The 24,438-nt window shown below is 32.7% G+C and overlaps 3 protein-coding genes across 4 annotated transcripts; all 3 read right to left on the bottom strand.

Moving 5' to 3' along the window:
* Positions 1–1,089: 1,089 nt before the first annotated feature.
* On the bottom strand, positions 1,090–3,009 carry LOC129309673 (myb-related protein 306-like). Its single transcript, XM_054951333.1, has 3 exons — positions 2,624–3,009; positions 2,405–2,534; positions 1,090–2,310 (listed from the first exon to the last, which is right to left on the bottom strand). Exons 1-3 carry the CDS (start codon positions 2,979–2,981, stop codon positions 1,524–1,526), a joined length of 1,275 nt encoding a protein of 424 aa, XP_054807308.1. The 5' UTR covers positions 2,982–3,009; the 3' UTR covers positions 1,090–1,523.
* A 12,855-nt stretch (positions 3,010–15,864) lies between these two features.
* On the bottom strand, positions 15,865–19,943 carry LOC129308122 (uncharacterized). Its single transcript, XM_054949136.1, has 4 exons — positions 19,633–19,943; positions 18,854–19,169; positions 17,406–17,565; positions 15,865–16,627 (listed from the first exon to the last, which is right to left on the bottom strand). The coding sequence occupies exons 1-4, from the start codon at positions 19,807–19,809 to the stop codon at positions 16,153–16,155; spliced, it is 1,128 nt and encodes a 375-aa protein (XP_054805111.1). The 5' UTR covers positions 19,810–19,943; the 3' UTR covers positions 15,865–16,152.
* Positions 19,944–21,983: 2,040 nt separating this feature from the next.
* Positions 21,984–24,190, bottom strand: LOC129308048 (glutathione S-transferase U9). 2 transcript variants are annotated; one of them, XR_008592529.1, is made up of 3 exons: positions 23,744–24,190; positions 22,960–23,518; positions 21,984–22,818 (listed from the first exon to the last, which is right to left on the bottom strand). XR_008592529.1 is itself a non-coding variant. In XM_054949019.1 (2 exons), the coding sequence occupies exons 1-2, from the start codon at positions 24,173–24,175 to the stop codon at positions 23,144–23,146; spliced, it is 807 nt and encodes a 268-aa protein (XP_054804994.1). In that variant the 5' UTR covers positions 24,176–24,190; the 3' UTR covers positions 22,915–23,143. The 2 variants fall into 2 exon arrangements, 1 of the variants encoding a protein (XP_054804994.1); XM_054949019.1 differs by lacking the exon at positions 21,984–22,818 and having other exon boundaries at positions 22,915–23,518.
* Positions 24,191–24,438: the final 248 nt, after the last annotated feature.

Genomic DNA, 24,438 nt, shown 5'->3' with positions numbered 1-24,438 from the left:
TATTTATAAGTCATGTTATCACATTATTACTTTTTTTTTATCACAAATTTATCCTTTCTCCCTCCATTATATGCTGTTGAAAAAAATATATTATCAAACTATTATAATTAATAAGAATAAGGTTGAAAATTTATTATAAATTTAGGTAGAGTTGATAAATTTTAAAATTTTTTTTAAGTTTAATGAAATATATTAAAAGTGACTTATAAATAGAAACAAAGATGAGTGTTTATCTCTTAGACATCATTGCAAGATTCAATTTATAGATATGTGTATGAAAAAATGTCATTTGAAAGAGGACTACTTCTAAAATGATGACGTTTAGATTTATCAAGAGATTATTTTTTTTAACTGTCGTTTACGGAGATACCTTGGAGTAACAAAAAAAAAAAACAACAAAGAAACAGACGAGTACTCAACGATATAAATTAGGACGGAGGAAGTATTATAAACAAATGATCGAAATTGTGTATATGATGGAGTCTTTAAGATTTAATTAAACGGATGTTATAAATTCTTAAAAATCCACTTTGGAATTTAAGAGGGGGGAATTAGTTGATGACGGTAGCCATTTTGCGACGACCATAAACAGGATAACATTTTGATTTTGGTAATTAATAATACATCAGAACTCCAACAACTCTTTATTAAATTAGCCGACACCATTTAACACCATTTAATAAAATGCATCTTCAAAATTGGAGAAGAAAAAGCAGCCTATATTTTATCTTTATAACCACGATTATTCAATAGACTTTATTCAGATTTTTGGACAACACTATTATTTAGTCCATGTTAAAGATAGATTTCGGGTTCATATTACTTTGCTATTACTTATTTTTAAAAAACGAAATTGTATGTTTCAACTGAAAAGAATACGTAAGGAATGTGAAAGGATTAGCTTTTTTATTTGAATCAATTAATTGATATTTTCTCTCAATCTTATCATCTTCAACCCAAATACATACGAAATATAAATGTTTTAAAAAAATAAATTGAGCAGAATAATTAAATTTATTGTTTCTTCCCTTGATCATGCATAACTATAGCCAGTATCCAAAATGATGGAGTCAACAAACTCACAGGAAATTTCAGTTTCAAGTTAGATGAGATTAATTACTAATACTATAACAAACATACAATTGATTTGCCACATGGCAGGTTATGAAGCCATTGTAATGTACAGTGAGTTTGATTGACAGTGCGAGAAGATGAACGCTAGATATCTTCACACTCAAGAGAGAAGGCTCAGAAACTAATTAAAGCATTTTTGACCTAACACGAATAAAAAACACACAAAGACCCTCGAGCTAAGAACAACTAAAACTAGCTGGTTGATCCAAATTTTTTTTTAAAAAAAAAACTCCTACATACAATCTTTTGTACGAAATAAAGAACAATGAGACGATAAAAAGTTACCGATCAAGAGGCTCGACGACATATGGACCAGAAACATTAGGAAATTTTTATTGTCTCATTGAACACGCAGCTATGTTAAATTATTTAGAAGGTAGTAGTCTGATCTAGAACTTGTCTTTGGCCAACTGAGCTGCTGCTGTCTGAAACAGGTCTGCTGCAGTTTCCTGAAGCGACATGGTCAACAGATCTTCATGGCCCTGCGGCGCAGCAGCATCATCAAAGAGCCAATTCTCCAGAAGCGTGAAAGGCACGTGAGTATCCAAATTCGGCTTGCTTTCTCCCTGCAAGAGGCTATTACTCTCTGTAGACATATCAGAATTATTGTTCACGTTATTGGAGGTTGAGTTATTGAAGCTCAGGAGAGAGCTATAGTCAAGGCCTCGATCTGGTGTGGTAGTCCCACTCCCGCTCCGTGCTCCTTCACTCGAAGTCGAACCAGAAACCGAGTTCGGCGTCTTCTTCGTCCAGTTTTGCAGCAGCCGAGCAATATTATCAGCACTTGACGCGTACGACGACGGTGCTGCTTGTTCTTGGTCGGGTGATTTTGCGGTGATGGGGTTGTAAGACATGGAGGGCTTGCTGTGAGAGAGGGGGAAATCATGAGTTGTCATGATGGGATGATCTAATGGAGGAGGAGCGTCCTTGTCAATGGAGAGAGCTTCACAGAGGGCTTGTTTGGCCATGTGGATGTCGGTCTGAAGCCTTCTCTCCCACTGACCTTTGTTTGGTTGCGAAGACGACGAGAAATATCCACCGCCTTCCTGATCGTTACTGCCACCTTCCATCCCATTCTCTCCCTTCTTCATGAGCTTCTTCTTCAGGTGCGTGTTCCAGTAATTCTTGATGTCATTGTCCGTTCTCTGCGGAAGATAAGAAGCTATGGCCGCCCACCTGCACCCATTATTTCTCGTGACTTATAAATCAACAAGCCTGACTTTTGGATTCTTCATATATATGTGTGTGTGCGTGTGTGCGGGTAACAGACCTGTTTCCAAGAAGAGCTTGAAGGTGGACGATCATCTTCTCTTCGTGCTCGGTGAAGTTGCCGCGTTTGATACCGGGACGAAGATAGTTGGTCCATCGGAGTCGGCAGCTTTTGCTGCATCTCATGAGACCTGGGAGCAGAGAAGTTAAGAAATGAATGTGAAAGAGGGAGGGAAGAGAAGAAGAAATAGGAAGAGAGAGAGAGAGGGGGGGGGGTTACCGGTATTGGTGGGAACTGATCTCCAGTTGCCAGGACCGTGTTGTTGGATGTAAGAGACGAGGACAATGTCTTCTTCAGGAGTCCAGGGTCCTTTCTTAACCCCAATTTTATCACAGCAAGGAGGCCTCCCCATGACGATCTCTCTTTCTTCTCCAGAAAGAAAGCAAGCTGTGGAGATCTTTATAGCGACTCTCTCTCTCTCTCTCTCCCTCCCTTCCCCCCTCCCTTCCTTCTTCTCGGGAACACAATGAAAAACGTCCACGGTTGAAGGTGCCTTGTATATAAGAGGCCGTTTCGTGAGTGACCAGAGCGTGGTGAAACTTGGGAAAGAGTAAAACATGACAAAACGGCCATTCATAATTAAGAACCTTTCTTGACTGTGTTTTTGGCAATTTGGTAAAGCAACATGAACTGATACATTGTTAATAGAGTCGTGGATCATAAATTGGGAATCAAGTTTGAATGGTAATAACAACACCTGACCTCGTGATATGTGCTTGCTCATGACGTGGCTTCCAAGTTTTCATTAAGGTGCCCATGCATATCACAGGCACACCATCCATAATCCAATCTCCGTGTATGTCGGTCGCTGGCTAATTTAATTCTTATTCGTAATTAACTTTTTTTTACCAAGTTATTCGTAATTAACTTCAATTACGTGAATCATTTCTCTTCTTTCTACCAACCACTCAAATTAAACCATCCCATCCTTTTCTTTTGATTTAGGAAAAAGTTACACCAACGGCTTTAATTATAAGTCAAAGTATTTTTATTTAATTTTTATTTATTTATAGGAATATAGGAGTATAATACTTCTCTCTTTTATTAAATGCATAATATTAATTATTATAAAATACTCCCTCCGTTCAAAATTATAAAATACTTTGAGAAGATTAAAATTTTATTGAATTAGTTTATTTTAATATTACCATTTTTCTCTCTCTATTTAATTAATAAAATGTAGATTTAATGTTATTAAATAAAGTATATTTTTAAAAGTTTATATTTTTATTTTTAAAAAATAAGGTTATTAATTGTATTTAATGATGTTTATTGGTATGTAAAATTTTATTTAAAAGTATCTAATAATTTAAAACATAGGGAGTATGTAATAATATATCTAATTATTCATAATAGAAAGCTGGGTTATAAGATTTAATTATGTAGGCACCTGATCTCTAATATTGAAATTTAAATCCTTGATTCCAACAATAATACTCTAATATACTCTATCTGTTTCTATATATAAAAAAACTATATTACACAATTTAAGAAAGTTAGTTAATTATAATTATTATTTAAATATACAGAAATTGAATTAAAATATCTTATATTAATCAACATAAATATGCATTAATTATTTTTCATTAACATAAATTAAGAGAAAAAATTTTGAAAATGTGTAATAAACATTTATTGAAATATATGATTTTACTTATATAAAAAAATAATTAAAAAGTGATAATTTCTCTTAAAAATATAACCAGAGGGAGTAATTCAATAATACTCCCTCCATCCCATGTTAAAAGATACTTTTGGAGGAGGTTTGACACTCCACAATATAAGATACTTTAACAAAAATAAGATTTTATTAATGATACATTTTTAATATTACATTTCATATATTCTCTCTCTTTAATAATTTTTCATAAATGGAGTATTAAAGAGGGGTATTTTTAAAATTTTACGTTTTTGTTTTTTTTTAAAAAAGAAGGTTGTGAAGTTTGTTTATAATGAGCTTAATTTATTGGTATATGTAATTTTGTAATATTTACCAAATATTGAATAATGATATAAAAAATATAGCTAGAGTAATCATATGGTTGGGTGAACGAATAAAAGGGATTCATTTTCTCCAAACAATTTTGAGAATTGAAACGTGGTGAAGGGGAAAAACCAGGTTGAGAGAGTTATTTGTTGAGATTGAATTGAATAAAAATAACCAAATGCAGTCTGATGATGAAGTAGCATAGAATTAATATTTTGATTGAGCTGCGTCGTGATTTAAAGAATGGGTGCAGTTGAGAAGTAGAGATGAAAGGGTTAGCTTAAAGAACAGGCCCATGTTAATTTGTTTGCTCATTTTGGACTCGGGACCATCCATCTCCCTCACCAACACAATAAGGTCAAACCATCAAAGGCCATTCAGTAGTGAATTCCTATTTTAATTTGATTGATTAAGCTGTGTGTCTCCTCTCTCTGTTCCTTCCACAGGCAACTCACCACACATATACTCTACTCTATTGAATACTAATAGCAACCTATAACGCAAGTCTATTTAATCGGTACTCCATTGTTTAATATGCTGTAGCCTTCTCTCGAACTTCATTCGCTGAACGCATATTAAAGATGTGGCCTCACTTTTTCACATCACGCCTGCTCACTGAAACTGTCATGCCTATTTTACGGACTATAGTGCACACTCACCATTGGCAGTATTACAAACTTTTTCTCTAATCCCATTTTTTATGTGCATTTTTATTCTTTTATTCTTATTAGATATTAAAAATAAGTTATTAAAACTGATTTTTTTGTCTTTATTAAGAATAGAAATGAAACTTATTAAATTTTAATATAAAATTAATAAATTTAAAATTTTCTTAGTTATGATGAAATATGTTGAAAGTAACCAATTATAAATAAGACTAGAAAAGTACTTTTAATCCAATTACATATTCTAATGAGTTAGTTAATTATCTTTTAAGTTATACATTTTTTTAATGTCTACCTCTTATTTAATAGGATGTCTCAATTTAAAAACTCTACTAATAACACCCATAATAAAATTAAACTTTTAATATTCTCAAATTTGTTTTAGTTATCAGTCGAATCCCTTAAGTTTAACTTTTATCCCTTTGGTTCGTTAAGTTTACATAAATTATTGATTTAGTCTATATTATTTAAATAGGAGATAACACCATTTGAATTTGCTGATATGTAGCAGAATATTGATAGTAGTCATATGTTTAATAAAAAGAAGTGCATTTATTTATGTAGGAAACATAGACTCAAATTTTTTAAAAAAATAAAAAAACAAAATGCAGCGTAAGGGATTAAATTAATAAAAAATAAACAAATTTGAGAATTAATTTATTCTCATTTAGCTACATATATACATGCATGACAAGTAATCAAAATACTTTATATATTAGATTAATTTGAGAGTAAGTTTATTTTTTAAACTTAAAAAACTAACATGTGAATTTAAAAAAAAAGGCAAGGAAATAAGTTGATAAAAATTAAATTTGAAATACCAAATCATTGATTGAGCCAAGCGTGAAGAACGAAAAGTTTGATTGCCCTATATTCAAAGTTAAAAAACCCAACATGCCTTTTAGAGAGAGAGAGAGAGAGAGAGAGAGAGAGATAAGTCTTGATTATTGAATCTCAAGGATCATGGTTAAGGATGAGAACATAAAGTAAGGAGACATAAATAGAAAAGAATGATGGAGGAGGAGTGTGATTAAGAGGTGTTTGGAAGGGGAATGAAATTTGGATGCAATATGTGGGCAGGATTGAGAGGCCGAGGAGGGATATGCATGCAACGGCTTTTCTGGACCTACCCTCCTTCCCATACTCTCTCATCACCTTCATTCATTTCCCACCTCAACCTAAACCAACCATTTCAATCACGCCCTTCTCCTAATTATAATGAAAGCACGTCTTCAATCCACCTCACCCATATACATTCCCCACTTCATCTTTTTTATTCATTATCACTCCCCTCTTAATTAAGTTTTTCTTCCGCTTCCCTCATTCATTTTGGTTAATTTCTCTCACAAATCCCCCTCACCCTTGGCCTCCATTAATTATAGTCGAATCTTCTAGTCCTTACTCCATGGACAAGCATTTCAGTCATTTTTACAATATAAAATCATTTTTCTTTTTTAATTTGACTACCAAAACATTAAAGCCACGGATGACGATGAATTGAAAAAATTATCAATATTAAGAAAAGCTTTTCATTCACTTTTAGTGAAAATATATCTCGTTTTCTTGCTATAAGATCTCGCTGAAAAATCGAGTTTTGTTTTGTTTTGTTTTGTTTTTTTTTTTTTGCGGTATGAAAAGATAACATTTCACTTTCAATGTGAACTCACACATGGAATATTGTGACTTGAGTTCAATTTTTTGACATTTATTCAACGGCTGAAGAGAGGTGGGAACTAATGGTTCATGGTTCCGGACTTTTTTTTTTTTTTTTTTGGGTATTGTATACTTCTCCGGTCTGCCTTGCTATTTTTTTTTTTTCAAAATAAAAATCTCATAAATTATCTACACGTGAATTACAAATAACAAACTTGCCTATTTTCTCATAATTCTATTTAGGAACGGATGGATCATATGTATTAGCTTTTTCCTTAGTTTCAATAAAATAGGTTGAAATTAATTTATAAATAGGATTAGAGGAGAATTACTTCGGATGTCTTGGCTAGGTCAAGATCAAAATAATATTATTCTTACTAAAATTTTTTATTCTTTTTTTGTGTTTCACTTCTTAAATAGAGTGCGGAAAATGAGAGTAAGGATATGTGTGAAATCTAATTAATAAGAAAGCCTACTGTCTTAATTCATTAATGAGTTCATTTACTATGAAAAGTCATATTGCCAAACGTGTCACTTGAGGACTTCCATGACAAGAGGATGAACAAAAAATCAAAGGGTTGGAATTCAAAGATGGACTTATTGTCAAATTATGGGTTTTTGCAAAGTAGAACTCCCAGTCTTTATACTTTTGATGGGCTTTGTTTTCGGTCCTGGAATTTATTTTCTTAGGTCCCAATCCTTACACTTTAAAACATTAGAGATGTTGGTCACTTCTACCTTTAGAATCTCCGAGTAGCACGATGAGTTGGAGAAAACGCTGTTAACTTTGCTGATATGGAGGTAACGGACACGTGGCTACTGACTTGTGAATTTCAGGGCAGATATGCTGGAAAAAAATCTGAAAAGATGTGAACACAACCATGGGAAAGGCGGAAGATGAAAATAAAGAAAGCTAGGGCATCGTGCATGTATCGCAGAGCCTATCTATTCCATTGCTTCAATGCGCGATTGATCTTAACCATCAAGAGAGGCAAATTCTAATTGATCTACTAAACCTCTTTCATTCATTCATTACATGATTACGATAAGTGAGCGTCCAATGTTGATATGTCTTTTCACCTAACGATAATGGTAAAGGTTTAAAAGTTTAAAGCTTTTCATAACTCTTTCCCATTGTTTTGTTCCCATCATAATTTTGTTCTGTTATATTTCCAATGGATCATTTTGTTATTGTTTTAAGAGCTTAAAGCTTTTAATTTGTATGCATGGTTCACGTCTTCATTCTCCTGTTCTGTTAAGTTTTAGTTCGGATTTTTGTTTTGTTTTGATTTATTCACAAGGTCCCATCGCTATTGCTATATATGTCAATATAATAGCAACAAGTTTTTGGCTTTGTAGCATTTTCGGTTATTGAAGCAATTTCAACTAATGAGGCAATTTCAAGTAAAATATTCAGTTTAAAACCATCGCTTAAATTTGGTTTTAATTAAGCTCTAATTTGAAGGAGCAAAAATAGATTAAGAAGCAATATTCAAAAATTAAAGCTTAAAACTAGAAACTGAGCTTTAAACTTCCCAATATAGGAACCAAAAATTACAGCTTAAAATCAAAGATGATAAGACTAGCCTAATAGGAGAGGAGTGCCCCCCAAACCTATCATTCTAGCAACTCTCGCTTCACGGGAAGTCATTTAGCCACGCCCAATTAGAACCAGCCATGGGAGGCCCAAAGGAAGTGGCATCATCACCCAATAAACTAACCTATTGAGTGAGAAAGTCCCTCACACTTATAAACTCTACGTCACTTATGAGGCTTTTTGATGTAGGACTTGTGACAATGCCGTCCTCTCAAGAGCCAGTGTTCTCGACAACATCACTCCACGACATTTCACTTGGCTTCCTGTCGGTCAAACCCCTCCATATATAACTCTTTCTTTGATATCGGCCTCTTAACAAAAGCACTAATGTGACGAGTACAAATTCATAAGGAGAACCCCCAAACTTATAATTATGATGGCCATAAACTTGAACTTTAAGATTTTAAATTAAGATATGATCATCCTTCCAATAATCTTGCCTGTTCAAAGTATAAGATGAAACCATAATGCTCATAGATTAACATAGTGTGGATTTATGTGTGCGTGCGCGTGTATTAATTAGATGTATAAATTAGTTATTTCAAAAAAATATGTAGTAGATAAAATAAGATATAACAACCTTAAGATTTTTTTAATTAACATGGCCATTTTTTTAAAATGTCAATAATCATAGACTTCATTGTAAAAATTATATTTCTAAAAATTTAAATGAAAATAATTCATAAAAAACTTTCAACTCACTAGGATAGTTAATTTTATTTTAAAAAAATAAATTAAAATGAATCAGTCAATTATTTACTTGTTTTTCTATTTTTGAGATTGAGTGTGAGTTGAGAGTACGAATAATTCAATATTAGATAAAACTGCATAAAAAATATTGCACAAGTTTAAAAAAAAAATAAAAGGCACACAATTAATATCTTAAAATTTCTGACTCAATATACAGTATCATATATTTTTTCGTGAGTCCAAGGAAATAGAATTCTTTGACACTTGACGCTTTCAAGACCATAACATTAGTTTTTGAGTCAGTAATTAGCGTGGCCCAAAGTCGTGAGGAAAATATCTCTACCGACATATACGGAAGTAAAATATATACATCGATATTAATTTTTTTAAAAAAAATATATCCAATAGAAAAATGGCGCGAACTCACACTTTCATATTCAGAAATACTTAGGTAAATAAATAAAGTATACTATTTCATTTATGGTCTGCCCAATTAAAATACATCAAGTAATTTAAACAAAATTTTGTGTAACATTTTTAAAATTAATTTTATTTTTATAATGGAATACATATTTGATTTATTATCTTTTCTCTCTCTACCATCATTAATATCATAATCAATTTATATTTAATATAATCTAAATACTATATTTTTATTAAATAAATCACAAATAATAACATGTTATATTTCATCTACCTAAATATTTCTCCTTTTGTATTACCTTTGAGCATTGACATTAAGTCCCAAAGACACGTCACAATAATGTCTAACAAATTAAATTGACTATGTTTGGCGAGTCCCCTGTGAGAACGTAACACCGCGCAATTAAATAACGTTTACTTGATCGGATAAACAAGGTTCCAAATTAACAAGCACGTTGATTTTAATATGATCTTGATATTTTAAATTAGAAAGTATTTTACGGATTATTCCAAATTCCCACAGTGAGACAATGAAATCAGTGACAAATACTTCTAAGAAATATAAACAAATAAAGTTATAATATATATTAACTCTTTGTCAGTTATAGCAAAAACTCAGTTGACTTTCTGATCTCAGCCAAATTAAAGACCGAGAATGGTATAAAAATCACTTAAATTTGATTGCAATGTTTTTTTTTGGGCAATTCTATATATGTATATTCATGATAATGATAGTACGATGGCAATTGCATACAGTACAGACAGAGAATTAAAAGCGATTATTAATCATCTGTATAAAATATCTAATATCTGGAATCTTCATTTTATATAAACCTTACGATGTTTATCAGTGCATATGCTATGTTCTTTTTCTAATATTTCATTTTTTTTTTCAAATAAGACACGGGCTTCGTTGATTTTTTTTACTTCTTCAATATTATTTATACAATTTGTAGGGTTTTAAAAATTGCATAATAAAAATTATTTTTTTAAGAAAATATTATCGACATCATGTGGGGAGGAATTTAAAATTAAATATCGACCTGTTTTACTAGTATGTACCTATACAAGTCCTTTCGAAGATATCCGATAAAATTAACGCGACATAGAAAAGATCAGCGAGCATGACAAATCACGCATACGCCAATGCAAAATGAAGGTGGTGCTCCAATTCAATGAAGCCTTTATTGCCACAACAGTTAGCTTTCAGGAAAAGGAAAATATATGAAAAAGTCAAATGATATATTCCTCCTTCATTTTAAATTATAAAATAATTTTTAATAAAATTTTATATATTAATAAATTTCATTAAATATATTTAACAACTTTATCTTTTTAAACCTAAAATATAAATTTATAAAAATATTCATAATTTAATACATTAAAAATAAAAAAGATGAAAATTAATTATAGAGAGAGAAAGAATAATATTAAAATTAATGTATTTAATAAACTCTTAATTTATCCAAAATATCTTATATTTTTGGACGGAAAAATTCATCCAAAAGTGTCCTGTAATTTGAGACAAAAAGAGTAGTATACTTTCTTTAATTCTATTTAAAACACAAAGACAAATAAATTTTTGCATTCTCTTTATAAATTATATCATTAAATTTTTATCATAAATTTTTTATTTTATCCATTAAATTATTATCATAAACTTTTTCTTTTTATGGCCTATTAATGAGTTTTAACATTTTTTTTAATTTTGGCAAAGCATGTTGACTTATAAATAAAATTAAAGATATCAGAGTAGATGTGGTGCTTATTTACGGGGTAAAAACAGTAATAGTAGAAAGAAAACTAAAAACACCTGCCAATAAAGATAAAAGAATTGTGAAAAATGGTTAATGGATGAGATGCAGAAGTTGTTGTCAAGGTGACATAATAATGACACTGAAACGTCATTAATAGGGCGGAGGTTGGAGGAGGACGATGCGGACGATGCCGCTAAATCCAACGTTAATTGCTTTCACTTCACGCCAAAGTCCACGCTCCACCAAGGTGTGGGAATTGGGAAGGGTTCGCCCAGGTTAATTCCCAAAACATTCTCTTCATATTATAAAGGATTAAGATAAAATGTTGCATCTAAACTATTTATTAAGAAGTAATATTACCCTTAAATTATTTAACCTAGCAACGTAACTCTTAAATTAATTAAACTGAAGTAATGTTGCTTTCTTCGTTTAAGACCCAAAAAACTTCGGTTATATAAGTGGATCCCATTTCTCTTGCACATGTGGCCCAAAAGTTGCCAAGACATTGCCTTTGACTAATGTTCTCTCTCCTTCTATAACCACATCGAGGAAATCATGTTCATCTGAGAAACAACCAGAATTCTCTTTTTTTTTTTTTTTACTATTTGCTCTTTTAATTTACTGCATCAATTTTAGAAGGGGGAAAAAGATTTAGAAAGAAAGAATACCATCTGGGTAAGATGAGGTTTTATCCCATTTGGATATGCAAACAGTTGAGTCGCATCCAAGAGATGAAACGACAAGAAAATCTTTGTGATCTGTTGGTAGCATTTACCTTGAGCGTGTCACTAGCATTGCAACATTTACCTTGTTGCTGTTGAAGCAATTGCAGCGATTCCGATCGCATTTAGTCGCCGGTGGTTGCTTCTCATTCATCTCTTCAATGAAAGCGAGCTCGGCTTGAACTCCGATCCTCCTGCACCTCTGTTGAACGGGTATTTTGCTCATCAACCTTCATGTCAAATATATCAAGTGAAATTAGGATCTCGATCGCTTTCGTTGTTTTATTGAATAAGTTGCCTCCTTTTTTTTTTTCGCGTTTTAGTTTCCTGGTAAGCAAGTGTTCTCTTCTCGACTGATTCACGTATGACAATATTAAATCATTTAGTTAAGTTGGCAATTAAAGAGTTGCTAGGGTATTCATTGAATCATTTTGTAAAATAAATGCATAAAATAGAACCTATTCCATTGTTGTCAAGCTCTCAAATTGATTTTATGAGTTTATCGATTTTATGTTTCTAGTTTATAAAATCATGTTAACCCACTTATAAACTCAAACTAGATAAAATTCAGTTAAACTCACGAGTTGACTTTATAAGTTTACAATTTTTATGTTTTTAAATTATAAAATCATGTTAATATATTCATAAACTAGTTAAACAAGATAGGTATGTATTATATAAAAATTGATTCATAGGAACGATAGGATCTAGTTCAATGAAAAACAAAACTAAAAAAATAAAAATTAATATTAATACAAAAAAAACAAAAAAAATACTAAAAATAAATTGCCCTATTTTAAAATTTTTATATTGAGTATGATAATTTATGAATGTAGGTAAATTTAATTTCAAAAATTTATATTCAAAATATATTTAAATTAAATTATAATTATATTTTATATTTTAATTATTTAATCATACACTTTTAAAAATTATTTATTAATAGAAATAAATTTTTATGAGTTTATGATTTGAATTTATATTTTGAGTTTATATCTTTGTAATAAGTGTATTTAAACTCATAAATTTAATCTGTCTAATTTTTTTTTATTAGCTCCGAACGGAATAGAAAAAGAATGAAGGATTGCTGACATATATGATGGACGTTAACAGATAATATCGGCGGCTTAATTAATGCAATCGCTAATTGGGGCGTACATAGTCCAAACTTACTTGAATTTAAGTTAACTTAGGGAAAAAAAGATACCCCCCACTTCTCTTTAAATGCTGGTATATCAATGAGTAAACTGCACTGTGAAATTAAGAGAATACATGCGTGATCAGGAATAACTAAGTGAGATATCCACAAGTTAACCAGAGTGGTCAATTAAGACTAGCTTGATAAGCTTAAAAAAAAATTTAAGACCGAGCCACTACTTTAAAATATAAAATGATAACTTAGACTTAAGAGGTTAGTCCTTTTAAGCCTTTTTATATATTTTTAAAATTTTAATATTAAAAAAAATTAAATACTATACTAATTTTACAACCATAGCCTCATTTCACAGAGATAAGAAGAAATATATGAAAATTTTAATATTTTTTTCACTGTTGAGGCTCCATAAAAAAAAGAATGAAATTATATTAATGTTAATAACAATGAAAATTATCAAGATTTCACTTATGATAGTAGCAAAGTCTAATTGTTATAGGTGTTGATTTTGTGGTGATGTTTTTTATTAGACTTAAATTTATTTTTATAGATTTAATGTTATGTATAATAATTTTTTGAAATTTTAAATATGTTTTTTAAATTTTTAAATTAAAAAATAAAAATATATATAGAGCCAAGGCCTTAAGGGCTAGCCCTTTAGCCTTGAGAGACAAGGCTAGGTTTATCAAAATGGAGCCCGAAGGCATAATCGAGCTTTACAAAACTATCTTATTTAAGTCTTGACCCTTTAAGAGTTGACTTTTTAGAGTTAGGCCAATCCTAATTGATATTGTTATGGTAACATATCTTGTCACATTCTAGGGAGTATGGATCCTCTTTTTGAGATCACAATCAATGCTGTGGGATCTTCATTTAATTTTAAAAAAAAATTACATTAAAGTCTTACATAAAAAAATTAATTACTACAAGATTCATTGACAACCGAACTAAATTACTAGCAATCCTGTCCTGATTGTCACCAGCAATCTCGTCTTGATCGACACCAGTGCTCTGATCCTTGTCAACATAAGTTGTTAGGTCCCAATCCATGTCAGTAGTGTGGTCCTGGTTGTCACCAGCGATTCAATCCAAATCGACATTGACATTTCGATCTTGATCATCATCAGCAGTCTTGTTGCTAATTGTCACCTAGGTCCAGTGGACGTCGGCTGAAGGCAACAATGTCAAATTCAAGAAGTTAGCAAAATCAACAAATGAATATGAAGGTAGAGAGATACTTCCATTAAAATTTAAAATAATAGAAGTTTATAAAGAACTTAAAATTATAAAGGAATTGAGAAAAGATTTCGATTCAAATTTAAATCAAATTCATCCAAGCATGACACAAAATGACATTTTGCGATCTGGTCTGACCAGGGTAACAACGAAAAAGGTACATAGGACCACAGCAACAAATTAAATAAAGAATCCATTGAATTGAATATGCATAGCACTCTCTCAAAGTTTGTGGAAACAGCAATTGATAAGTCGGAATCACCCATCAATTCCCTTCTATTTTTATTTAATTTATCTAAATGCCATCACCTAATAACAGTTATGGCATTTAAATGAATAATAAAAGGACTCTGTACTATTCTTTTTTGTCGGCACTGGATTTTGTTAATTTGGACTACACTAAATATACTGCTTGACTCCGTTTCATCAAACCCCTCTACACAAACTAACTAACTTCAATCTTTTATCAAGAATTACATCTGAACAAAAAATTAACATATATATATATATATAATTGAAAAAGTTACCACTACAACAACAACAACAACAACAACAACAAGCCTTTATCCCACTAGGTGGGGTCGGCTACATGGATTGCAAGACGCCATTGTGCTCTATTATTTATCAAGCTTTTAGAAATATTATTAATTAAGAGATCGCGTTCAATAACTTCCAAGAGTGTTTTTTTAAGCCTCCCTCTACCTTTCTTAATCGAACTCAAAATTATATGTTCCACTCTTCTCACTGGTGTCTCCCTTGGTCTTCTTTGTACATGCCCAAACCATCTCAACCGATTTTCTACCACTACGATCTCAAAATCTTACTGCAATTTTTTTCGTTGTTTAAAAACAATGAGATTCATGATGTTTCTGCCCTTGAACTTCAAGAAGAGGCACCTTTTTAGTACGAAAATTAACGGCATGAGCTTCACGTACGTTATCTGGCAGCTTCTCAAGTGAAGGTGTTGGCACAGAACCAGCAGCTGAATCCTCTTCTGAACTCTTCAGCCATGACCATGGTCCTACTCACCTTATTATTTGATGCTTTATTAATGAGTGACGTTGATTAACAAAAGGCATGGGGGAAAAAATGAACGTAGGTCAATGGAGATATTGAAACCTTAGCCATTAACATTAGGAATAATGAATCATTTTTTCTTGTTGTGTGGACTAATTTGGATGGAGCCAGATCAGTCTTTTTTTAAGTGGAAACTCTATCATCAACACTAGTACATTCCCCAATCTTAAACTCGAGATTTTTGATCAAGTATACATCTCCCCTGCTAGGTTAATCAAACCAAGTTTCCAGTGGTAGGAATAATCAACCATTTACTTTAGGATATCTGCATCAAATCATACAAGACAGTACCAATTGGAATCAAAGGCCGATTCATAAACATCATTCATCGATCATCAGAACGTACACTACTCTATTTCTTTTACAATATCCATATCAATTTAAGACCCTCTCACTGCTACCAGCGGTTTTTCCATACATGTCTTTTCATAGTTTTGTATCATATGCATGCTTCAGTTATTTGATCACATATTAAGTGTTCGCTACTTTTTCTTTCTTGGGGGGGGGGGGGGGGAGCTATTATTACTTCCACGTACGAGTCTATAGGGTTATAACAAGCTACAACAGAGAATAACCTCTTATGGGTCTGATTTCCGGTTACAATAGAGCTCCTTTGCCGTCCTATTCTTAAGTCCATCCAGATAGCTCCGGAATATAAAAAAGCAAGAATATACACAACAGGGATCGTGTCCAAAAAGAAATCACGCTTATACAGTTGCCCTCATGTTTATTCTTGGACAAACTTCATTCTTCCATAGATGGATACTGGAAAACTGCAGTGGAAAATGTCAAGCTTGGCACTGGGAGTCAATGTACTCTTGCAAGAACTGGTAAAGCTCTTCTGCAACAGTAGCAGGATACTCCTCCTGTGGAAGAAGAGCACCTGGCACCTCCACAAACTTGCTCACTCCTCTGGCTCCTTTAAGAGCTTCCATCTCTGCCTTTGACCTCTTTGGAGATCCTTTGGTTGATACAACCAGAATTGGCGTCTTTCCTTCCAGAGCTGCAAAGAGTTCAAGGAACTCTTCACGAGATGTTACAGGGTCCAACTCCCCGGTCAAGAAAGCAGCAGGCAAGTACCGTGCTCCTTTTTGTTTTGTCAATGCATATCTGCTTTCAACAATTCCTGGAGTCACATTATCAGGGTTTGCATAAACATGGGATTTGTACTGTGATTCAATTGCCTTCTCATTGCTCACTAGCATGTTATACATCATCCAGCCGACTGCAGGGGCTTTCAAGGTGCCTCTTAAAAGTCCGTACCTGCAAATTTTAAGAGGAAGGGGAAAAGATACCGGTTATATGTAACATCCCAATTTAAATTTTAATAATTAATTTGGGTTAATAGAAATTTTGAAAAATATTTAGAGGTAAATAAATTTGTAGGAAATGATCATTAAATCTAACTTAGGATATAATTCTAAATTAAATTTTAAAAAAAAAATTAATTAAAAAATTATTATTAATTAATTAATTAAAAAATATTATTAAATTATTATTATAAAAAAAAGGATGGACAAATGTGATTTAGTTTACTTGTTGGGAGTATAAGGATGGACAAATGTGATTTAGCCTAATAGCATGTGGGAGGTAAAAATTTATCTGAAATGTTATAGTGTGTGAGTTGAAGCCAATTATAAAATATTTTATATTGAAATTATTGATATAAAAATATGTTGGGTGACTGTACCCAACTATGGTTGAGTTAAATTATTTAAAAAAAAAATTTTTGGTGTGTTACATTATACTATATTGTGAAACAAGTTAATATGCTAATGGCATGCATGGTTCTTTAAATTATATAGCCATGTAAAATGTACGTGCAAGCCAGCTACATATGGCAGAATAGGGAAGATATATGAATAGATACAGTGCATGCACCAATAGCAAGAGCTATAAACAAATAGATGTAATTATGGGGATGAATTTAAGCTGAGGTTATTGATATGCCAGATCACGGGTGTAATACTTTCTTTTCAGTAAAACATAAACCTACATGAAGGAAAATGGCAATTCCCCTTGAATTGAAGCAGAGACCTACCTTGTTTCCATGCTGGAATCTCGACCAAACACAATAGGAAGGGGCCCAGCCCAAGTTGGAGCAACAGCAGCTACAGCTTTGGGCTTCACCAAACCCTTTTTGGCTGCGCGGAGTACTATTGATGCTGCATGGCCTCCTCCGAATATTACCAAATCATTTTCTGGTTTAATAAGAATATTGTTAGCACACTGACTAAGCCATCCAACATATTAAAATATTCATTACTTATATATGGAAACATATATAACTGCTGGAGACTGAAATGGAAAACAAGCCCAAATAAGTTTGTCAAAAAATAGAAGAACCGTGTTACAAGAAAAAGTAATTGCTAATTGGATATAAGATACAGGAAAGGAATTATATGGCAGTTATGACTTTGCAACAGTCATTGATTTATTAATTTATGCATATAATGCAGGAATATAATGGACATAAGAATTTAGGTCAGGCGGAATTAAGATAATAAGAATCAGTCTGTATGAGCTCACTTCTATGCCTATGATTAAATAACCGGTTGGAAACAGTACACTTTATATGATTTTAGGACTTGAATTGACCAATCAGGGAATCCCTTGTTCAACTGTCTGCAAATGCCTTTTCACATCACACCAGACAAGATGATCATCCTTTCCAAGTTTTTGGTTTCACATACTCAATTTAAAAACCAGCCCTCAGGGCGCTTGTAATCATTCACAATATATCTTTTATCAGAATCAAAACCAATATTTTTGCCTGACTAAGTTCAAGCTTCCTGGCAAAGAACCCCATAAAGCGAAAGCAATTACATTTTAGTCCTCAAGCTTCTGAATTAATAATAGAAGACATATCCTAGTTCAGTTGTTCTTTTTTCTTTTTTGAGCATAGTTCAGTTGCTCTAAACAACAAAAATAAGTAAAGTATTAGGCAGATTTTTCAAATATGAGAATATCAATTTTATCTGCAATGTACTTGCAGTTTGATAATGTAAAATTAATACCAAACAGGTATATCAAATAATCTCACCAGAGACTCGGCTAGATGACACTTGATTGCTGTTGTTCTAAAAACATTACCAGGTTTGACATGGATATATATTGCAGATAACTCCACTCAAATTATTTCTATCGATGAAGTTAACTTTTTACACAATATGCATGCCTTCCAAAAACAGAAAACAATACCTAGCTGATCTTTTAATCATATAACATCAAACTAACACACTTTACAGTTATATTAAAAATAATATTTTCAGAGTACAAAAATAAAACCAACTTCATTCACAGGAAGTAAATTGGAATACAGGTTTTTGCAACATATGTGAAATGTCAGAGGAGCTAAATAAGATTCTTGAAACAGGAGAGCTGTGTAATTTCAGCAAACTGAGGAGTGTAATTTATTCTCAAGAAATATAGCTCAAAACTGCAAAGAACTACATCAGGGGAAAAATGAAAAAGGTTGTTCATAATAACCTGGTCGCGTAATCGGACTATTGGGTGCATTGATGAATTCAGCCAGAAAATTTTCTAACACATCAGAATTATAATCAATTTTTGGCCTATCGGAATATCCCAGACCAGGCCAATCAACAATAGTTGCTCGCCAATTGACTTTGCCATCACGTTGGACAATATCTCCAGCCACTGATCTCCATTCCTCAACAGTGCTTACATCAGAAATGGTAGGCATGATCAAGATGTTCTGGGAAGGCTCAGCATCATCCTTTGCATGCTCTTCATAATAAATATTGATATCATTGCCTTTGAATTTCCACTGCCAAGTATTAGTCTGAGAAAGAAAATGTCAAAATGAAAAGTATTGCTAAAGTGACAAGCAGATGCTACAACTTCTCACAGATTAGTTTACAAGAACTGCGCGTTCGCGTGTTTACATTTACCAGACGACACCCAACTGTTAATGAAGGGTAATAGAATTGCAACTGATTGAAACAATAAAAACTGAAATAGCATACTTCCTATTAAAAATGAAATTTCCACATAATAGACTTCTGAAGTTCTCTTGAACTTCCTTTCTCTACTTGGTGCAATTATTAATTTACAAGAAGACCACATTGTTCAGTCTAACACATCAGATATTTTAATAGTAGTTTCAAAACGCTAAAACCATAGCTACATCCAATCAAAATCATTATAGCCACTTCATTCTATTTATCTTCCATAGATGCAAACCAGCGTCGAGTTGAAAAGAGGAACACTACGAGTACCGTTAAAATTAGAGAGTCTCGTCTCACCTTTAACGGGGCTGGCTTGTCACTTATAGAGACATTGGAGTAATCAAGAGTAGTTGAAGCCCTAAGTTCAAGAGGCCTCTGGAAATTGATGGCACGCGAGAAACAGGATCTACGGATTTTGGTGGAAAGGTTGAAGCTTGGCGATGACGGAGCATAGAATGTAGCTGAGAGCGCCATGAATAATGTAGATATAGAAGATGGGTGATGGCGGAGACCGGAAGGGTAGAAGTTGAGGCATAAAGCTAAGAACAAGAGCAGAGAACCAGGGCAGACAATGCTGACTTCTAATTCAATGAGATTTCATTTCGGCATCGGGTTAAAATATCAACGACTCCGGCCAGTGGCTGGGTAGTTTTTAAACTGAAAATAATTCAAAATTATAAGTGTATTAACTATATTTAAACTCCACTGACCAAATTGCAGTTGTTCTTTTGCTCAAAAAAAAAAAATTGCAGTTGTTCTAAACTATTAAGGATTAATATATAATTTAAATTTTAAATTATGAATTTAAGGGTATTTTAAATTTTAAATTTTTAAAAGGTACATTATAAATTTTAAAGAATTAAAGTTGAAATAATTTTATCTTCACTGTTAAATTAAAATAAATATTTGCTAGTTTTTTTAAAAGTAAGGACTAATATGCAAGTTTTATCAAATTTTACTCTCCCTCTCTCTCTTACCCTCATATAGGAAAAATCTCACATTAAGGTTTATTTTCAAAAAACTAATTGAGGTTGTTTAAATTTAACAATATAAACTCATAATTTAAAGCTCAAATTATATATTAATTTAATTTTTAATTATGCTGATTGAATTTTGTTTTTTAAGTAAAGATTTGTTTGGTTTGATGGGAAAGGGGAAAAGGGACTTTAACGAAGGGAAGGGGAAGAGTTTTAATGAAGGGGGGAATAATAACTTATTTGATTTAGGAGGGGAGAGAAGGAAATATATATATACATAGACAAATTTATCCTTATATAAGCAAAATTGTTTTTTTCCTAATAAAACATGGTTATGAATATTTTAATATATAATTATAAGTATATAATAATCGATATTATATATATTGTCAATAATATATTTCAATAATAATTTATTCAAAGTTTATAAACAAGAAAATGTGAGTAAGCAATAAATTTATTAATATAAAATAAAAGAATAACAAAACATGATTAAAAAAATAAAAGAATGATAAAAATAAAATAAAAGGAGGGAGAAAAGATGAACATTTTTTTAATTATCATATTATAATATAAATATATTAGTTTAATATAATAAAATTATACTCCTCCCCCTCTTGTCCCCCCAAGAAGGTTTGGAGGGGAGGTCTTCCCCTCCATGTTTGCAGATCAAGCAAGGGGAGGAGAGCAAAATTCCTTCCCTCTTTTCAAACCAAACATACCTTTTGATTGATAATGAGAATGTTCTCTGCAATGTATAGCTTTATGTTCTCTAATGTGGTTTATATATTTGTATACCAGGCAACAAACATTACTAAATATATCAATCTAATTAGCTAAACGTGTTTTCATATTTTTAATACATAATGATTTAAGCTAATTCATTAAAGTTTCACAGCAATAAGTGATATATCTAAGTTGATTTTATCACAACACAAATTATAATTAAAAAATTTAAATGTTTCACTCTATTTTTAATTGGTCGCAGCAGTTTAAAAATTTGTAACTAGTGCGAAAAAGGTAAAAATGGAGATTATGTATATATATGGTACAGACGCACTGAGGCAATTTTTAAGATAAATGAAGAACGATAAAATATAACAGCGAAGGGACACCATTGCCAGAAAACCAATGTAAGATCTCGTTTCACTTGCTTCCCCCTCAGCAGAAAGTGAAGCATTGGAACAAAGATTTCAAGTTTCCAGAAGCACCCAATGCTGTCCACCAGTAAAGTTGGGAAATAAATTATGTCCGTTTCTGAGCAGTTTTGGGGCTGAGCTCTTGTCATTTCTTTTTTAAAAATCTTCAAGCTATTAATTGTTTGGAATATTTGTAGATTAGCATTAATTAATTATTAATTCTAATCAATATAATATTGTGATTATTAAGTAATTTTTATGTTGTTATTTTCACTATTTTAAAATGGATTATATAGACTATAATATGTTGGAATATTTAATTTAAATATATTGAAAAAAAAAACTCCAACACACAGAACATGCATGTATCAGCTATCCTGTCTAACATTGACAGGGTTATAATGATCATTAGTCTTGTACGCTTGTTCTCGTTGTATTTTAAGTGAGATGTCTTCTCTCTTGCGACAATACATTATTTCTTCACCAAATTTAGATTTGGAGCTTGCTTGCATCACGTCATGTTTCAAGGTAATTATCATAGTTAATTTACTTCATTCACACCTCAAAAGCTTTTATTGGAATTAACATTCTTCAATCAAGCTCATCAGTCATCAGCCAATACAAGGAATAGTGGCAGTCAAGGTAAATCGCCCATCCATCTCCAGTAATCTCTACAAGAGCAAAGCCCATCTTGGAATGAGTGGAAGAGACTTCTATTCCTCACAATTATCCCTACCTCATAAACTTAATCTAATATTGAGGCTTTTTTATGCTCTGTTCAACCCTTGATCTTATGTTGGCAACGTCCTTCCATTTTCCAGCAATGGCATATATGTTCGAGAAGAGAACATGTCTCATCTTATCACCAGAATTGTTAGGATCCAATTCAGCAAGCCATGATTTTGCCAGCTCTGCCAACTAAACCTAGCCATGACTACATTTCCACATTTTGAAGATGTATCTATCAGAGCATTATGTATGAATCCATGTAAAATCAACCCAAATATAATTCAAGCTAACTCAAATTACTCGTCTGTGGTATAACTACATTTCTATACCAAAAACAGGCAACAACAACAGCATTCCAAGTAACAGCGTTTGGTTGCCGCATTTCCTCAAACACCTTACCAGTAAAGGTCAGGTTCCCACATTCTAACATACATGCTAATCAGAGTTGTCCCTACGAAGATATGAGTGTTCAACCCAAAGCATGAAGGTTGACCGTGTAATTTCATCCAGATTTTAGATCGTTGCTATTAGAGACTCCTTTGAGAATAATGGAGAAAGAGAAACTATCCAGAAGGAAAGTGGATTGCGACCCATTTGGATGAAAAGTTGGAAAGAGTTGTGAGGAGATTCAGACTCAGCTGCAAGGAAATTTGTTAAAATTCATTGATGTTCTTAAAATCATTCCATCTTTTTGAAAATTCCGTTAATGAAATTCAATAATTGCTAACCCAATCTTATGTAATTGATATTATCACATTAATGGAGTGAACAGTACATACAAATACATATCCAAACGTGCATACATATGCCACCTGCTGCACACAGACACACACAAAAACAACATAATGAAAACAACAGATCAGGAAGAGAGATCACAATTCACTAGAGATACGGATATGGGAAACGGTTTTACTTGATATCATGGTAAAGCGATAAGAAAGCCGGCTTCTGAAGCGATGATTACTAGGCTGAAGTAGAAGTAAGAGCAGAGTGGCGAACAAATTGCAGAAATTGGACCACTTTTTCGTGAGGGGGGGCTGCCTCTTTCACCGCCTGGAGCTCAGTGACAGCCATTAGCCAAGAGAACAACACGGGGAACTTGTCAGCATCAAGAGACTTGATTCCCAGAACCTCTTCGTGCGACTTGTAGGCTCCAAACACCGTACAAAATATGATGTCAAGCACTCCTGCATTCTTCTCGTCTACATCTGGTTTGCCGTCTGGGAAATACTCCTTCATCGCCTTTTCCAGCAAACCCAGTTTCTCGTCCATGTTCTTTATCGCCTTTTGTTGTGCTTCTCCTTCACTTTTTAGAATTGCAATAGCCGTCTCGAATAGCTGCATCCAATCCAAACATACCCACAAAGAAACGCAGCCATTTATTAGATCAGTTCATTTATAGATGTTCAGAAGAAGTATGATCACTTTGGCATCTCAATGAGAAATTCTAGGAAATCTTACGAGACAATTTCAGGTTGAACCCGAGCAAAATCAATTTTTATTGGGTTATTAATTAGTGGATATATATATATTCAACTGTGAATGACCCCAGATGAAAATTACTTGATCCTGGATGAATTTAGACCAGAAGCGAGCTTGAGCTCTTTTGTAGGGATCCTCAGGCAGCAACTTGGGGCCATTTTTCCAGGTTTCATCGATGTACTCGAGGATCACGAGTGATTCAGAAATGGGGTTGCCGTTGTGGACGAGGACTGGCACTTTCTTGTACACAGGATTATACTTGAGAAGCAGCTCGCTTTTGTTGGTCAAATCTTCTTCGACGTAATCAAAAGGGATGTTCTTCAGCTTTAAGGCCAGCTCCACCCTCTTCACATAAGGGCTCATCCACATTCCATGCAGGACCACCTTTTGCTGCTCCATGATGTCCGATTTCTCTCTCAGGTTGCAAGTATTTTCCTGCACGGGGAAGATATTTATAGATTCCAAATGCTTTCGAACTTGCTCCCCAAGCTGTTGACTTGGCCCTTGTCCCATTACAATGGCCAACTAAGCTCAATTCCTTCCCATCCAAGCTAGGGTCCTTTGGCACTGGAAATATATTTTTTTGTCAAAATTTATATGAAAACGCCCTTTGAGGCTTAAAAGTCAACTTGCTGGCAAAATCAGTCCGAAATTTCACAACTACTGAAGTATTTAAAATTAAATGCTGATAAAATATAAGGAGAAGATGCGACGCATATCCTCTCACAACACGACAAGGTCGTAATTATCTTTTTTCCACAAATTAAATTTAACTG

The sequence above is a fragment of the Prosopis cineraria genome, unplaced genomic scaffold (genome assembly GCF_029017545.1).
Source record: "Prosopis cineraria cultivar Desert tree isolate PC_DT_omini unplaced genomic scaffold, ASM2901754v1 PC4, whole genome shotgun sequence".
Classification (NCBI taxonomy): Eukaryota; Viridiplantae; Streptophyta; class Magnoliopsida; order Fabales; family Fabaceae; genus Prosopis; species Prosopis cineraria.
The sequence above is the reverse complement of the archived record's forward strand: the minus strand, read 5'-3'. Positions and strand labels throughout refer to the sequence as shown.

What these genes read in the sequence shown, in the direction of transcription:
- LOC129309673 (XM_054951333.1), bottom strand. Translation starts at nt 2,981, where the DNA reads ATGAATGGCCGTTTTGTCATGTTTTACTCTTTCCCAAGTTTCACCACG. An exon ending in ATCAGTTCCCACCAATACCG is followed by an intron (nt 2,535 to 2,623) that starts GTAACCCCCCCC and finishes CTCTGCTCCCAG; the next exon opens with GTCTCATGAGATGCAGCAAA. An exon ending in CAAGCTCTTCTTGGAAACAG is followed by an intron (nt 2,311 to 2,404) that starts GTCTGTTACCCG and finishes TAATGGGTGCAG; the next exon opens with GTGGGCGGCCATAGCTTCTT.
- LOC129308122 (XM_054949136.1), bottom strand. Translation starts at nt 19,809, where the DNA reads ATGGCGCTCTCAGCTACATTCTATGCTCCGTCATCGCCAAGCTTCAAC. An exon ending in ACAAGCCAGCCCCGTTAAAG is followed by an intron (nt 19,170 to 19,632) that starts GTGAGACGAGAC and finishes TTTCTTTCTCAG; the next exon opens with ACTAATACTTGGCAGTGGAA. An exon ending in GATTCCAGCATGGAAACAAG is followed by an intron (nt 16,628 to 17,405) that starts GTAGGTCTCTGC and finishes TAAAATTTGCAG; the next exon opens with GTACGGACTTTTAAGAGGCA.
- LOC129308048 (XM_054949019.1), bottom strand. Translation starts at nt 24,175, where the DNA reads ATGGGACAAGGGCCAAGTCAACAGCTTGGGGAGCAAGTTCGAAAGCAT. An exon ending in CTAAATTCATCCAGGATCAA is followed by an intron (nt 23,519 to 23,743) that starts GTAATTTTCATC and finishes GATTGGATGCAG; the next exon opens with CTATTCGAGACGGCTATTGC.